The following is a 15,701-nucleotide window of genomic DNA, read 5'->3' as shown; positions in this document are numbered from 1 at the left end:
GTCACCTGGAAAGCATCAAAACTGCCCAGGCCTCACCCTTCTTCCAGAGATCATGATTAAATTGGTTTGAGATGGGGCTAGATGTCTATACCTTTTAAATATTCCCGATGAATGGTTGGGACTCACCCAGCAGAGGAAGGACTCCTCACTGTTGCCCAGTCCCTGCAGGGACACAGGGAGGGGAGCAGTCCAAGAACACCTGGTTTTCTCTGATGTTTTTGAGCCAGTTGGGGTCTCCTCTACCACCGCAGGGTGCCTGTTGGCGATGCATCTGTTCCTGGAGGGGTCCTATATGCTCAGGAAGGAATCACACATTTATTCTGCCATTGGCTTCTGCCGGCATACCATGGGATTTACATTCCAGTGAGGACCAGCAAGAGGTCTTCACCCTGCTTTCAGCGGGCACCAGGATGCCGGGCAAAGCTGTGCACTTGGGTTTTATTACTTCCCTCAGTGCTGGGCCTCTTCCTGCCCCTAGTGGAGGAGGTGGTTGAACACAAAGGCCTCTGGCCTGGTCAAGTTAAAAGAGTAATTAAAGAAAAAGGATGTTTTGTGGGAGACACAGTGACTTGGCCTCAGTGGATGAACAGAATAAAATGGGACATAAACACTTGTTCTAGAGACAAGTTGCTACAATGGTTTCATTTTAGGGTCTGGCATGTCCTGGAGATCCAGATGAGCTGATGTAGGAAGTGAAGCACTCCATCATGCCTCTATTCTCATTAAGGTTTTACTGTGGCTCTGGGTCTCTGGGAAGCTCAGAGGCCTGCTGCCCACCTACCTGCCTGACCCAGAGACCCAGCTTGGAAGGCGATTTCCTATAGTGAGCACGGGTGCCTTCTCTGTCCTTTACACTCCCTTTTTCTTTCACAGCTGGCAACGTGGGATTCGGAGAAGGGCCTGAACGGCAGCTTGCAAGAGAGGCCGATGGGCAGCCGCCTGCAAGGACTGACTCTCAAAGTGGTGACTGTCTTGGTAGGATCATGTGGCTATTCAGGAGCTTCACCTTTCAGGCTTTTAGTCTGAGGCCTCTCTCTGCTTTATTGCTGGTTTTGGAGAGAAGACAATGTTGAGTTTTGAGCTTTCATAAAGGCTTTCTGTTCAAATAACCATGTGTATAATGATGGGGAGATGTTGGAGGTTCTGCCCAGTGTCCCCAAGACCCCTCGCCTAAAGTCACTGCACTGCTCTGATCACGAAGCTACAGAGAGAGCCCAGCTACACCACTTGTCCTTGAATGCCAGCTGGAACTGGACCTACTGCTGGTCCTTAGGAAAGCTATGCTGCTAGCCAGGATACTCCAGGCAGATGCTGGGAGGACATTTTTTAGCACCACAGCGCCACTTATGGGCCCAGATGACATAAAGTTCATAATGGAGATGTTTTGTTAGTTGCAATTTTTCTGCATGGTTGATCTGGAATGGTAGACCTTTATATTTGAAGAGAACTTAGAAGCATTAGTATTCGTTTCAGTTGCCTTAGAAGCATTGATATTCCTTTGAATTGCCTTCTGTAACTTTTTGGAAGGACTATGGGGGAGATATTCAATTTACCTTTTATTAGCTAGGTCAAACGTGATGCAAATATCTGCCTCCACCCAGGAGATGCACTAGGGTCTCCTTAACTCTAGAAGCCATTGACAACAGTTTTTCTGCAATCCCCAGATGCACATCACAAAAAAGATGTATACCCTATTTTCCCAACAAAATTAAATTAGTGAGATATAGTCTCTGGGGCTGTTTGCTAAAAGGCCCCTTTTTGTTCAGTTTTACACAAGTAGGAAAGCCAGTAGTGGGAAAGGCCAAGGTGTTTTCCAGATGTCCACGTGCTCCTTAGGAGCTCATGGTGACATAGCATAAAATTTGTAAACGTGAGCATGGCATGGCTTTGGACGTAGAGAGTGTGGGTGTCATTCCTCTCCTATTCTTTGACTTACGGCATGACCTTGCCAGTTAATCAGCATATATTTTGTAGTACAACCCACTAGATGTAATACTGTCTTCTCTCTGCCTAATATCACAGAGATTCATTGCCATTTATTATTCTAGATGAAAAATATCCATGTTTCTTATGAGGGTCCCTCCAAATTATGGCATTTCCTAAGGCCAGAGTCCTCGTTCAGCATGAATGTGACAAGCATGGAAGCCATATTATTCTGAGAGTTGAGATTTTGGGGGGAGCCCAGGATAGTAAAACACATGACAAGTAAACCTCCATTCCTCCATACTGACCCACTAATTGGGGCGATCTTCCCATGCATTATATTCTGAACGTCCATAAACTACTTGTAGAAAAGAGAGAGAAGTTCAGACCCCAGGCTTAAATAAGGTGCACACAATAACACTTCCCTAAAACTTCTAAGGAGCCCCAGTTGCTCAGTGGTTAAGAGCCCAGCTGCTAACCAAAAGGTCGGCAGTTCAAATCCTCCAGCTACTCCTTGGATACACTATGGGGCAGTTCTACTCCATCCTGTAGGGTTTCTATGAGTCGGAATCAACTTGACGGCATCGAGTTTTTTGTTTTTGTAAACCTTCTGAAGTTATGATTGACCAGATATGTCAGTCTAACAATACGCTGGAAATATGTGTTAACAGACCTGCCATTTTATTGAAGAACTGAAGAACGAGTCTTAATATCACCTTAACTGTGCATTCTGTTGTCCCCAGGAAGAGCCTTTCGTGATGGTGGCAGAGAACATCCTTGGGCAGCCCAAACGCTACAAAGGGTTCTCCATAGATGTCCTGGATGCACTAGCCAAGGCCCTGGGCTTCAAATATGACATTTACCAGGTCCCAGACGGCAGGTACGGTCACCAACTCCACAACACCTCCTGGAATGGGATGATCGGAGAGCTCATCAGCAAGGTAGGTCCCTGCAGCAGATCCATATGGGTGGGGAGCATCCTAGTCTGTCTCTGGGGTGATAGCTAAGCTTGGCCCCATTATGCAATTGGAACCATGGGACCAGCTAACAAGACCACAGTTACCATTCTTCACACACTAAGGCTCAGTGCAGCCTCTTTTCCTCAGCCTCCACGATGCCTTCTTCTGTTCTTCCATCCTCTCATCCCCTGGCACTCAAGGTTTTTTCTTCCTGTCCACTGCTTTCATTCCTCTGAAGCCTATATACTGTGCCTATTCTGTAGTACACCCTACTGAAAATCCACTCCCACCTTCAAGCTGAAACATGAGCCCAGTTCTCATGGGGAGGTGGGGGTACTGGCAAGTGGTCATTTTCCTATAACTCATCGACTGGACCTCAAGTGGAATGTATATGTGTATGTGTGTGAGTAAGTATGTGTGTGTGTGTATGTGTGTGTTTGTGTGAGGGTGTGCAGGTGTTTGCATTGTTGTGTTTAAGTGGTGTCAACTTCTCCCAGCTCCCCATACTACTTTCAAATCATCACTTTTCCTCCCTCCTGTACAATCTGCATCCTCATGGAGAAGCATGGCATGGGGTTAATTCACCATGCTCCCATCCCTGCCCCTGTCATCCCACTTCCTCACAATAATTTATGATAGCAGCATATGACTCAGGTCCTCCCTCTCCAGTCCAAATGCTGCATTTCTTGACAATTTCTGACATCTCTACGGACAACCCTAGACCCCCAGCGCTTTGACCTCCTCACCTCCAGTGAACATTGCTGGTGCTCTACTCTAGCTCCTTGGTCCCATGCATCTTGTTGGTATCCTGAAATTTCCAGTCTTAAGCATCCCTATCCCACTCCATGAATTCAATCTGTTGTCCTGGCTCTCCTGGATCTTCAGTTCTAAAACACAGGACCTCTGCCTTTTAACACATAGAGGCAGACACTAGGCTCATAATCTCTCAGGTTTCTCTTAAGCTTTTTAAATAAACAACTTAATGAGGTATAATTTTCATAGTATAACATTCATCCATTTTAGGTGTATAATTTAAAGATTTTTAGTAAATTTACTAAGTTGTGCAGCCAGCACTATAATATAGTTTTAAAATATTTCTATCACCCCAATACAATCCCACCCCAGTCGTAGCCAACCCTTACCTACTTTCTATAGATTTGCCTTTCTGAGCATTTCATATCAGTGGCGTAATACAGTATGTGATCTTTTGCTTCTGGCTTCTTCCTCTTAGCATAATGTGTTTGAGATTCATCTTCTTATCTTTTTAATGCCTTTCTGATACTCTATTCTTCTCTGCCTGGTGTACCCTTCATGGCTGATAAGCAAACCAGTCTGTCCTTTATTCCTTGTGATCTCCTTGTATTCTGGATTTCCTGCTGCACCCCAACCATGAATTGATCCTGTTGTTGAGTCTCTTGGCTCTGACATCAGGAGCCATAAGAGGAGAAAATCACAAATCTGTCCAAATGGAGGTATGAACAATGGACGGTCTCCCACCTCAGCTGGACACAAGTTGTTTATCCTTTGTTAGCCCCCTCAGCTACATCACTCATAGACTCTTTTAAAAGTTTGCCTTTCTCCAGCCACCTAATGATCTTCTATCCTTCTCAGTCTAATAAAAAGAAATTCCACTCCTATACTGAGGAAAAAATTGAGACTTCTGGACATGAAATTCTACTCCAACTTCTCATGAAATTCGTATGTGTAGGCACCTACTCTCCCTTTCACTTTCACAGCGGGAAGTGTTTCTCCTCCTGTAAAAGGTTAGCCCCTTTACCTGTGCTCGTGAGTCCATTCCCTTGTGCCTTCTCCAGACCCTCCTTCATACATTAGCTTCCCTCCACCCTATATTTTAAACAATCCTGCTGCTCCACTGACTCTCTTCCTCAGCCCTTAAATATATTCTACACTCTCCTATCCTAAAGAAAAAAAAAAAATCCCTGGATCTTGTGTTATTGAGAAAAGAAGAGTCGGAGATGTAAATGTCATAGAGTAAGAGAGTTCTGGCATTGTCACCTCCAACATTTTTTCTCTTTACTCTGGATATGTTGCTGGATTTCACAACTTTGAACATCAGCATATCTTCTCCTCTATCCCACATATTGTTGTTAACTGCTGTGCAATTGGCCCAACTCAAGGAAACCCCACATACAATGGAATAAAACACTTCCCAGTCTCGTGCCATCCCTGTGATTGGTTGGGGATCGGACTGTTGTGATCTGTAGAGTTTTCACTGGCTGATTTTTGGAAGTAGATCACCAGGCCTTTCTTCCTAGTCTGTTTTAGTCTAGAAGCTCCGCTGAAACCTGTCAACTTCACAACAACACACAAGTCTCTACTGATAGACGGGTGGTGGCTGTGGTATTAAACCCAATAAAACCCATATATGTGTTTCTCCAATTTTAATATTTAGGCTGGATTGGTTGTCATGATTAGTCACTCTAAAACAAACCTGGTGCTGATGATGCCTCCCACTTGAAGGAAGGCCTAAGAGCCACGATCAAGATGGTCACTATACATTTGAGTGAGCTGGTGGATAAACTAGGATTCTAGGTCCCCTTATTGCCTGTCATCCACCCAGCTCCACTTGAGGACCCTAACCTCCACTAGTATTGGCAGCTTTATCCCCATCCTCTGATCTAGATCCATCTTAACTGAGTCTTTGTCTATTTTTAAAATGAAGCCCATCATGGAAAGCAAAATTTTGGAAGATAATTTTGAGTTCACAGCCCAGCATACCAGAGAGTTCCATCATAACATGGATTTTCTGTAGGAAAAATCGACCCATGCGTCTGCAGGTCATGAATTAAGGGCAGTGGGAGGTCAAAAGAAGTAATAATCCCTTCATTACTTGCAGTCTTTTACTCTATGGCATGGGGTATGCATATCATGCAGTCAGAGACCAATGCATTAATGTGATTCAAGACAGTTGTACAACTCATCATATCACTTTCAATGTATTTTAGATAACAGAGAGCGGGTAATGAAATTTGGAGAGACTTACTGGAAAAATGGAATGTCTTTGTTGAGGTAAACAGAGGATGCAAATAAGTCTAGAACAAGATAGAAGGGCCTTCCTGCTGGGGATGGATTGAAACATGGACAAAAGAAAGGAGAAAGAGAGAGCTAAGATTTGCTAGGTGAAACAACAACAATAATAAGAACAACAACAACAACAAAAAAAGTGAGGAAAAGCTGTAATTCACACAAGAATGAAGAAGATGTTTTAGACTCTTTTCTTCAGAAGAGGTTTCCAGGAGTATTTAGGACTGGAAGGAGAAATTTATAAGGTGTAGGAGATAGTATAGACAACTTAGTGTTGGGTTTTTTCCTTACATGATTCAAGGTCACAGGGTATCCACTCTCAAACGCATTTCCTCAAAGGGCAAAGGAGGCACCTTCACCCAGGGCAGAACCCAGCAATTCAGGAGAGCTGAGGGCTGATTCTGATGAGATTATTTTGCCTTTCAGAGAGCAGACTTGGCAATCTCGGCCATCACCATCACCCCAGAGAGGGAGAGTGTTGTGGACTTCAGCAAGCGGTACATGGACTACTCGGTGGGGATGCTAATCAAGAAGCCTGAGGAGAGAATCAGCATCTTCTCTCTGTTTGCTCCATTTGATTTCGCTGTGTGGGCCTGCATTGCGGCAGCCATCCCTGTGGTTGGGGTGTTGATATTTGTGTTGAACCGGATCCAGGCTGTGAGAGCTCAGAGTGCCAGTCAGCCCCGGCCATCCACTGCTGCCACCCTGCACAGCGCTATCTGGATTGTGTATGGAACCTTCGTACAGCAAGGTACCTTCCTGGTTTTCTGTATTTGAATAGCTCTAGGACCCTGGAATGGGAGCCATTGTGGTTCAGTGGTAGAAATCTCACCTACCATGTGGGAGACCTGGGTTCAATTTCCTGCCAGTGCACCTCATGCACAGCCACCAGCCATCTGTCAGTGGAAGCTTGCATTTTGCTATGATGCTGAACAGATTTCAGTGGAGCTTCCAGACTGAGATGGTCTAGAAAGAAAAGTCTGGTGATCTACTTCTGAAAATCAGCCAATGACAACCCTTACGAATCACCACAGTCTGATCCACAATTGATCATGGGAGTGGCACAGGACCAGGCAACCATTCATTCTGTTGTGCATGGGTTCGCCAGGAGTTGGGGCCAACTCAGCAGAGCTGAGAACAGCAATAACAGGGCCATTGAAGAGCTTACCCATTAGCAAAACTTTTAGAGACATTTTACAAAAGTAATTTTAAATGCAATTTTATTTAATCTCTAGGACAGTACAGTATCATGCTGCACCCTATTTCTCTGAGGAATATCAGATAGAAATTAAATGACATGACAACAAGGATCTCGACTTCAAATCCTAACTCTCCACTCTAGATTAAATTAACTTTGGAGTTCCGCTTTGCACTGTCTCCCCTTCCACATCAGACTGCTTGTTATGCACATGAGGTTGTCAAATGAAACCCCAAGTCTTGTTTAAATCTGAAGTCTTAATGGAAAAAAAATCACAATTGTGTTGCAATCATCTAAGCAGCAGTCCATTCATTCTTGAGATACCAAGTGCTCATATCTCTGAGAGGTTTGGATAGCACTTGGTGAGTTACAAGGTTGTGCCATTTTGACTGAAAACTATAAATTGCAAACTTCCTAATGTGAGTCTTGGCCCCATTTGCAGCAAAGGCTATGTGAGGTTATATAAGGAGAATAGGCAGTGGGAAGCTTTCTTTTGCTACCACCTAAGGGACCAAGGAAAGATAATCGGCCTCAAAGAGGCAGCCTTTAAGTGAAAGTCAGATGCAATGATTTCTGAAAATCCTGGCATGGAGGGTGGAAGTCATCTAATGAGAGCTGAATGTTAACAAAAGTGATGTGGTACATCTCATTTCTGAGTTTAAGAGAAAGCTATGGAGTCCTCCGGATAGGTGGTAATTCTGTATTTACAGAATTCCTGAGACTACTATATGTGAATTTGAAATTGGAAAGGAATCTCATATCAGGTTACAATACTGTAAGTTCTTATCACTGTGATTTGGAATTTTCTAGCTGGAAGATTTTGGTATTCAGAACTCTATCCTTGGAGTTTTGACAAATTTCACATTACTAAGAGGCCAGTCAGTCGTTCATACAGAACAAGGGAATACTGCGTGGTTTAAAGTCAAGAAAAGTGGGTGTCAGGTTTGTATCCTTTCACCATACTTATTCAGTCTGTATGCTGAGCAAATAATCTGAGAAGCTGAACTATATGAAGAAGTGGGCATCAGGATTGGAGGAAGACTCATTAACCACCTGCATTGCGCAGATTGTACAACCTTGCCTACCTGAAAGTGAAGAGGACTTGAAGCACTTATTGATGAAGATCAAAGACCATAGCCTTCAGTATAGATTACACCTCAACATAAAGAAAAACAAAAATCCTCACAACTGGACCACTAAGCAACATCGTGGTAAACGGAGAAAAGATTGAAGTTGTCAAGGATTTCATTTTACCTTGATCCACAATCAACACCAATGGAAGCAGCAATCAAGAAATCAAACAATGTGGTGCATTGGGCGAATCTGCTGCAAAAGACCTGTTTAAAGTATTAAAAAGCAAAGATGTCTCTTTGAGGACTAAGGTGTACCTGACCCAAGTCATGATATTTTCAGTTGCCTCATATGCATGCAAAAGCTGGATGATGAGTAAGGACGACCGAAGAAGAATTGATGCCTTTGAATTGTGGTGTTGGTGAAGAATAGTGAATATACCATGGACTGCCAAAAGAATGAACAAATCTGTCTTGGAACAAGTACAACCAGAATGCTCCTTAGAAGCAAGGATGGCAAGATTATGTCTCACATACTTTGGACATGTTATCAGGAGGGATCAGTCCCTGGAGAAGGGCATCATGCTTGGTAAAGTAGAGGGTCAGCAAAAAAGAGGAAAACGCTCAAGGAGATGAACTGATGCAGTGGCTGAAACAATGAGCTCAAGCATAACAATGATTGTGAGGATGTCACAGGACCAGGCAGTGTTTTGTTCTGTTGTACGTAGGGCTGCTATGAGTCAGAACCGACTTGACGGCACCTGACAACAACAAGAGGCCAGTCCTGGCTTTTCCATATTTGGTCACTTTCTAAGATTGGTGGTGGTCTTAGGATCCTTTCCCAGAATTATAACTGTCCTCACACCCAGCTGATTGCCATTCCCCTGCTCATGAGCCCTCAATCGGGGCCAGAGAGCACCAGCATCAGTTGAGGCCCAGTGGAGGGCAGAGCTTCTCGGTGGGGTGGAGATTAGAGTACAAGCTTCAGACCAACCCCCTTTGCCTGCCCTCTACAGGTGGTGAGTCCTCAGTGAACTCCATGGCCATGCGCATTGTGATGGGCAGCTGGTGGCTCTTCACCCTCATCGTGTGCTCCTCCTACACAGCCAATCTTGCTGCTTTCCTCACAGTGTCCAGGATGGACAATCCCATAAGGTAAGACCCATCCCTGCTTCCAGATCTGGGGCCATTTCACTCCAAGAGGGTGCAAAAGGAGAATGCACATCTGTCAGGAGCAGCCTGGTGTCCCAAAGAGAGCCTGGAGGCAGTCATGGACTCCAATCCTGGATCTGCCATTTGATGATGAGGTCTTTTAGTGCATGGAGGAGAGCTTCTCTCCTGTTCTACTGTATTTCATGCACAATTAAATAAATGTGTAAATTCATTAAATAATATTCTCTGAACATTTAAATGCTGCTAACAAAACTAATAAATCAAAATATTAAAACAACAAATTAAATATCTTCAGACATTTAAACATTGACTACAAATTTATTCAATCAAAATTCTCTAAACATTTAATTAAAATTAATTAAATCCACAAGTCTAATATATTTTTCAAAATTTCAAACACTTTAAAATGATTTTAAAAAGCATGCCAATTATCACAATGATTAGAAAACTAATTTCAATTGTACTTATAAAATCATAAAACTATTAAAACCAAGGGCCAAAATATTTTCTTCACTATTTACATTTTACAAAATTTTAAAAGTATGGCATAAAAGAATGAACTTAAAGTACTGAAATAACTTTTGGAAACAACTTGTTTTGTGATCATATTCCCATGTTGTTGTTGTTAGGTGCCGTTGAGTTGGTTCAGGCTCATAGCGACCCTATGTACAACCGAACAAAACACTGCCTGGTCCTGTGCCATCTTCACAATCATTGTTATGCTTGAGCCCATTGTTTCGGCTGTGTCAATCCATCTCTTTGAGGGTCCCTCCTGATAACATGTCCAAAGTATGTGAGACGAAGTCTTGCCATCCTTGCTTCAGATTCCCATATACAGTGTAAATCACAAAACTTACAAATTCCCATCTACAGCTGAACAAAGTGAAGCTGTGTTGGATATGTGGTTTTCTGTAGTGCGTGTGCCTGTAGGCATGAATCTATTCTGCACTTCATCGGGTGCAATATAGGCTTCAGTGTTTCCTCTCACTTGAGCCCTGACTTACGATTTTGAGTTCCTGCCTTCAGTAACATCTCTAACCCATCGTACTCACTATCATTATGCTGACTCCTTTGGTCCCCAGCTCTAATCAGGTCATCCAGACTCAAGCAGCTTTATGACTCCCAATTGCCTATTTCCAAAAGTTCAAACTCCTTGACTAGGAAGCAAGATTCAGTATGATGTCATCTAGTTTTTTTTATTATTTTTAAACTGAAATTTTAGAGATATAGATTTATATGCAATTATAAGAAATAATGCGGAGAAGTCCCCTTTTACCATTTACCTAGTTTTCCCCAATGGTAATATTTTGCAAAACTATCGTATCCTATCACAACCAGAATATTGACATTGATACAATTGACTCATTGGTGCCATGGTGGCTCAGTGGTTAAGAGCTTGCCTGCTAACCCAAAGGTCAGCAGTTTGAATCTACCAGCCGCTCCTTGGAAACCCTATGGGGCGTTTCTACTCTCTTCTGTAGGGTTGCTATGAGTTGGTACTGACTCAGGGGCACCTAACCACAACAACAACAATTGACTCATTCAGAGTTCTCCTTTGTACTGGTTTCTGTATGCATGTGCACATGTGCAAATGTGTGTGTATTTAACCAAACTCAACCCATTGCTGTCAAGTTGACTCGGACTCACAGAGACCCTATAGGACAGAGTAGAACTGCCTCATAGGGTTTCCAAGGAGCTGCTGGTGGATTCGAACTGCTGAGCTTTTTGTTTACCAGCCAAACCATTAACCAGTGCACCACCACAATTTTTAGCACGTGTAATAGTTTGTGCTACACTACAGCAAAGATACAGAACAGTTCCATCACTGCAAGGATCCATTCAGATGTTTTTATATAATGAAACCCATCTCCCTCCCATTTGTATTCCACCCCCAGCCCTAATAGCTAGAAACCACTAAACTGTTCTCCATTTCTAAAATTTTATCATTTCAAATATGTCATATAAATGGAATCAAATAGTATATAATCTTTTATAATTTTCTTTTTTAACTCAGCATAATTCCCTGGAGATTTATTCAAGTTGCTGTATGTATCAAGAGTTTCTTCCTCCCTCCCTCCTTCCTTCCTTCTCTTCTTCCCTCCCTTCCTCCTTCCCTCACACCTTCCCTCACTCACTCCTTCCCTCACTCATTACTTCCCTCCCTCCCTCTCTTCCTTCTCTTCCTTTGTTCCTTTCCTTTTTACTGAGTAGTATTCAATCTACCACAATTTGTTTAAACATTCACCCACTGGAGAGCATCTTGGCTGTTTCCAGATTTTGACTATTATGAATAAAGCTGCCATGAACAATATGTACAGGTTTTTGTGTGAACATAAGTTTTAATTTCTCTGGGACAAATGCCCAGGGGTACAATTTCTAAGTCTTATAGTGATTGCCTGTTGATCTTTATGAGAAACTATCACAGTTTTCTAGAGTGGCCGTACCATTTCACATTTCTACCAGCGATGTATGAGTGATTTAGTTTCTCTGCATCCTTGAAAGCATTTCGTGTTGTCACTGTTTTTTTTTTTTTTTTTTAACCATTCTAATAGGCTATCTTATTATGGCTTTATTTTGCATTTTTCTGATGGCAAATGATGTTGGACATCTTTTCATGTGCTAATTTGCCATCTGTATATGATTTTCGTTCAAGTATCTGTTTATATTTTTTGTCCATTTTCTAATGGGATTGTTTGACTATTACTGTTGAGTTGTGAGAGTTCTTTGTATATTCTGGACACTTGCTCTTTGTCAGAAATGTGGTTGGAAACATTTTCTCTCACTCAGTAGACTGTCTTTGCAACCTCTTAACATGGTCTTTTCACAAAGCAAATGTTTTTAATTGTGATGAAATCCAATTAGTAAATTTATCTTTGTTGGATCATGCTTTTGGTATCAAGGCTAAGAACTCTTTGCTTAGCCCTAGATCCTTAATATTTTCTTGTGTTTTGTTTTTATTTTTTTCTAAAAGTTTTATATTTAAGTCCGTGATCTGTGTATATCTTATATATCTTTTTATATAAGGGGTGAAGGTTAGGTCAAGGTTCACTTTAATTTTATTTTTGTGTATGGATGTCCAATTGCTCCAGCACCATTTGTTTAAAAGGCTATCCTTCCTCTATTGAATTATTTTTGTACCTTTGTAAAAAATCAGTTGGGCACATTTCTGTGGGTCTATTTCTGGGTTCTCTATTCTATTACCTTGATCTTTGTGCCTATACCTTTGCCATTACAACACTGTCTTAATTACTGTAGCTATATAGTAAGATTTTAGTCACTTGATGGCACAGTTGCCATGAACAGAAATCGAATTGACTGCATCTAGTTTTTAGGAGTCCCTGGGTAGTGCAAATGGTTGAGCGCGGCTACTAACTGAAAGTTTGGCGGTTTGAATGCACCCAGATGTACTTCAGAAGAAAGGCCTGTGATTTAGTTCCAAAATGTCACAGCCATTGAAAACCCCATGGGGCACAGTTCTACTCTGACATATACAGGCTCACCATGAGTCTGAATCAACTCAAAGGCATTTTTTTTTTTTTTTTTTTGACATCAGGTAGACTAATTGCTCCCACTTTATTCTTCTTTGTCAAGATTGTTTTAGCTCTTGGACTTGATGCCAATGGGTAGGGTCAGTGCCTTCCCGTATAAACTCTAGAATAAGTTGTCTATGTCCACCAAAAAACATTGCTGGAATTTTTTTAAGAATTTTATTAATTGCAGGTTTAATTGCATTAAACCTATATATCCTAACTTGCTAAGATTATGTGTCATGAATGAGTGTTGGATTTTGCCAAATGTTTTTTTCTGCATCAATTAATAGGATCATGTGATTTTTATTCATTAGCTTTTAGTATGGAAGATTACATTCGTTGGATTTTAAATGTAGCATGTTGTTTTCATTAGGTGCCGTAGATTAGTTCCAACTCAGCAATCTTATGAACAACAGAACAAAACACTGCTTCATCCTGAGCCATCCTTAACAATTGTTGCTATGTTTGAGCCCATTGTCGCAGCCACTGTGTCTGCCCTTCTCCAGGGACTGCTCCCTCCTGATAACATGTCCAAAGTATGTGAGATGAGGTCTCACAATTCTGGCTTATAAGGAGCATTCTGGTTGTACATCTTCTAAGACAGGTTAGTTTGTTCTTCTGACAGTCCATGGTATATTCAACGTTCTTCACCAACACCATAATTCAAAGGCATCAGTTCTCTTCTGTCTACCTCATTCATTGTCCAGCTTTTGCATCCATATTAGGCGGTTGAAAATAAATGTTGCATACCTTGAATAAATGTCCTTTGGTCATGGTGTAGATTTTGTTTGTTGTTGGATTGTAATTGCTAATATTTTTTTGAGGACTATTGCATCTAAGTCCATGAGAGGTGTTTGTACCATTTTTTGTACCATCTTTGTCTAGTTTTGATACCAGGGTTAACAGAGGCCTCAAAAAATGAGTTAGGACATCTTCCTTCACCATCTATTTTCTGGAAGAAATTGTGTATAATTGGTATTAATTTTAAAATATTTGTTAGAAACTATCTAGGCCTGGAGATTTCAGGAGATTTTAATTATCAATTCAATTTATTTTTTGGTTATTAGGCTATTCAAATGATCTTTTTTCATGATGGATGACTTTTGGTAGTTTGTGATTTTCAAAGCATTGGTCCATTTCTTCTCTGTTGTTGAATTTATGAATATTAGATTGTTCATAGTAAAATAGGAGATATCACTACAAATTCGGTAGCCATTAAATTGTGTCATCTTTTTTTTTTTTTCATTTTTGTCTGACATGCTAGAGGTTTATCAATTCTATCGAGTTTTTTTAAGAAACAGCTTTTTGTTTGATTTTCTCTATGGTTTTACTATTTTCATTATCATTGCTTTCTCCTCTCATGTTTATTATTATTTCTCTTTCTGCTTGTTTTGGTTGTATCTTGTGCTTCTTTTTCCAGTTTCTTGAAGTAGAACCTTAGATTATTCATTTTCAGTCCTTCCTCATGTATTTGGTGCTATAAATTTCCTATCAGCACAGATGTAGCTGCATCCTACATATTTTGGTACACTGTGTTTTTATTTTCATTCCTTCCATACATTTTTTGAAATTCCTTTGAGACTTCCTTTCTTACTCATGGATTACTTAATTCCCATGTGTAATTTCCTTGTGTTTAGATATTTTCCGGCTATCTCTCTATTATTTATTTCTATTTTGATACCATTGTGGTGACAGAATACACTCTGTATGATTTTAATTCTTTTATATTTGTTGAGGTTTGTTTTATGGTTGAGGATATGGTCTATCTTGGTGACTGTTTTATGGGTACCTTGAAGATAAAAGCTTTTTATTATATTTTCTAATAGTTACTAAATAAGGTAAAATTACTTATATATTAAATATTTATTTTGAAACAGCCTCTTTTTCAACTTTTGTTTATTCTGATATCTTTGGTTGATTCTCTTGAGTTTTCTAATCATAAAATCATATCTAAAATAATGCTAACTTTGATTCTTTCAGCATTATTCTCTCCTGTGCTTTCCTCTCCTCTCCTCTTTTCTTTTCTATTTATTTTAAAGAATTAACTAGAACCTGGAACAGTGCTAAAATATAGTGCCGACTGAGGATACTGTTCAACTGTGTCTTTAATGTGAATTATTACTTCAGAATCAAATGTGAGAGTGACTGTGGTTTACAAATGATTCTTTTTTTAAAAAATTTTTTAATTGTTGTAGTTTAAATAAAGTTTACGTTTCAAGTTAGTCTCTCATACAAAAATTTATACATACAGTGTTATGTGACCTTAATTGCTCTCCCTATACTGCAACAGCACACTCCTCCTTTCCACCCTGGATTCCCCATGTCCATTCAACCAGCTCCTAACCTTCTCTGCCTTCCCATCTCACCTCCGGACAGAAGCTGCCATTTTAATTTCTTGTATTTAGTTGAGATAAGAGACACAACTCCTCACGAGTATCACTTTATGGACCACAGTTCAGTCCAATCCCTGTCTGAAGAGTTGGCCTCGGAAACTGGTTTATTTCTGGGCTGATAGAGAATCCGGGGGCCTTGCTTTCCGGGGTTCCTCCAGTCTCAGACCATTAAGTCTGGTCTTGTTACTAGAATTTAAGTTCTGAATCCCACCTTTCTCCTGCTGCATCAGGGACCCTCTGTTGTGTTCCCTATCAGGGCAGTCGTTGTGGTAGCTGGGCACCATTTAGTTCTTCTGGTCTCAGGCTGATGCAGTCTCTGCTTTATGTGGCCCTTTCTGTCCTTGGGCTAATACTTTCCTTGTGTCTTTGGTGTTCTTCATTCTCCTTTACTCCAGGTGGTTGGGACCAAT

At 41.0% G+C, this 15,701-nt stretch overlaps 1 protein-coding gene across 1 annotated transcript in view; it reads left to right on the top strand.

Annotated features, from left to right (window-relative positions):
- Positions 1 to 15,701, top strand: part of GRID1 (glutamate ionotropic receptor delta type subunit 1) — a 1,005,377-nt gene that overhangs the window by 815,725 nt on the left and 173,951 nt on the right. Inside the window, exons 8-11 of the mRNA XM_004386072.1 lie at positions 874 to 975; positions 2,667 to 2,864; positions 6,354 to 6,678; positions 9,212 to 9,350. Coding sequence (XP_004386129.1) covers positions 874 to 975; positions 2,667 to 2,864; positions 6,354 to 6,678; positions 9,212 to 9,350 — 764 coding nt within the window. The remainder of the gene's footprint in view (positions 1 to 873; positions 976 to 2,666; positions 2,865 to 6,353; positions 6,679 to 9,211; positions 9,351 to 15,701) is intronic.

Source organism: Trichechus manatus, unplaced genomic scaffold (assembly GCF_000243295.1).
Source record: "Trichechus manatus latirostris isolate Lorelei unplaced genomic scaffold, TriManLat1.0 scaffold00155, whole genome shotgun sequence".
NCBI lineage: Eukaryota > Metazoa > Chordata > Mammalia > Sirenia > Trichechidae > Trichechus > Trichechus manatus.
The sequence above is the reverse complement of the archived record's forward strand: the minus strand, read 5'-3'. Positions and strand labels throughout refer to the sequence as shown.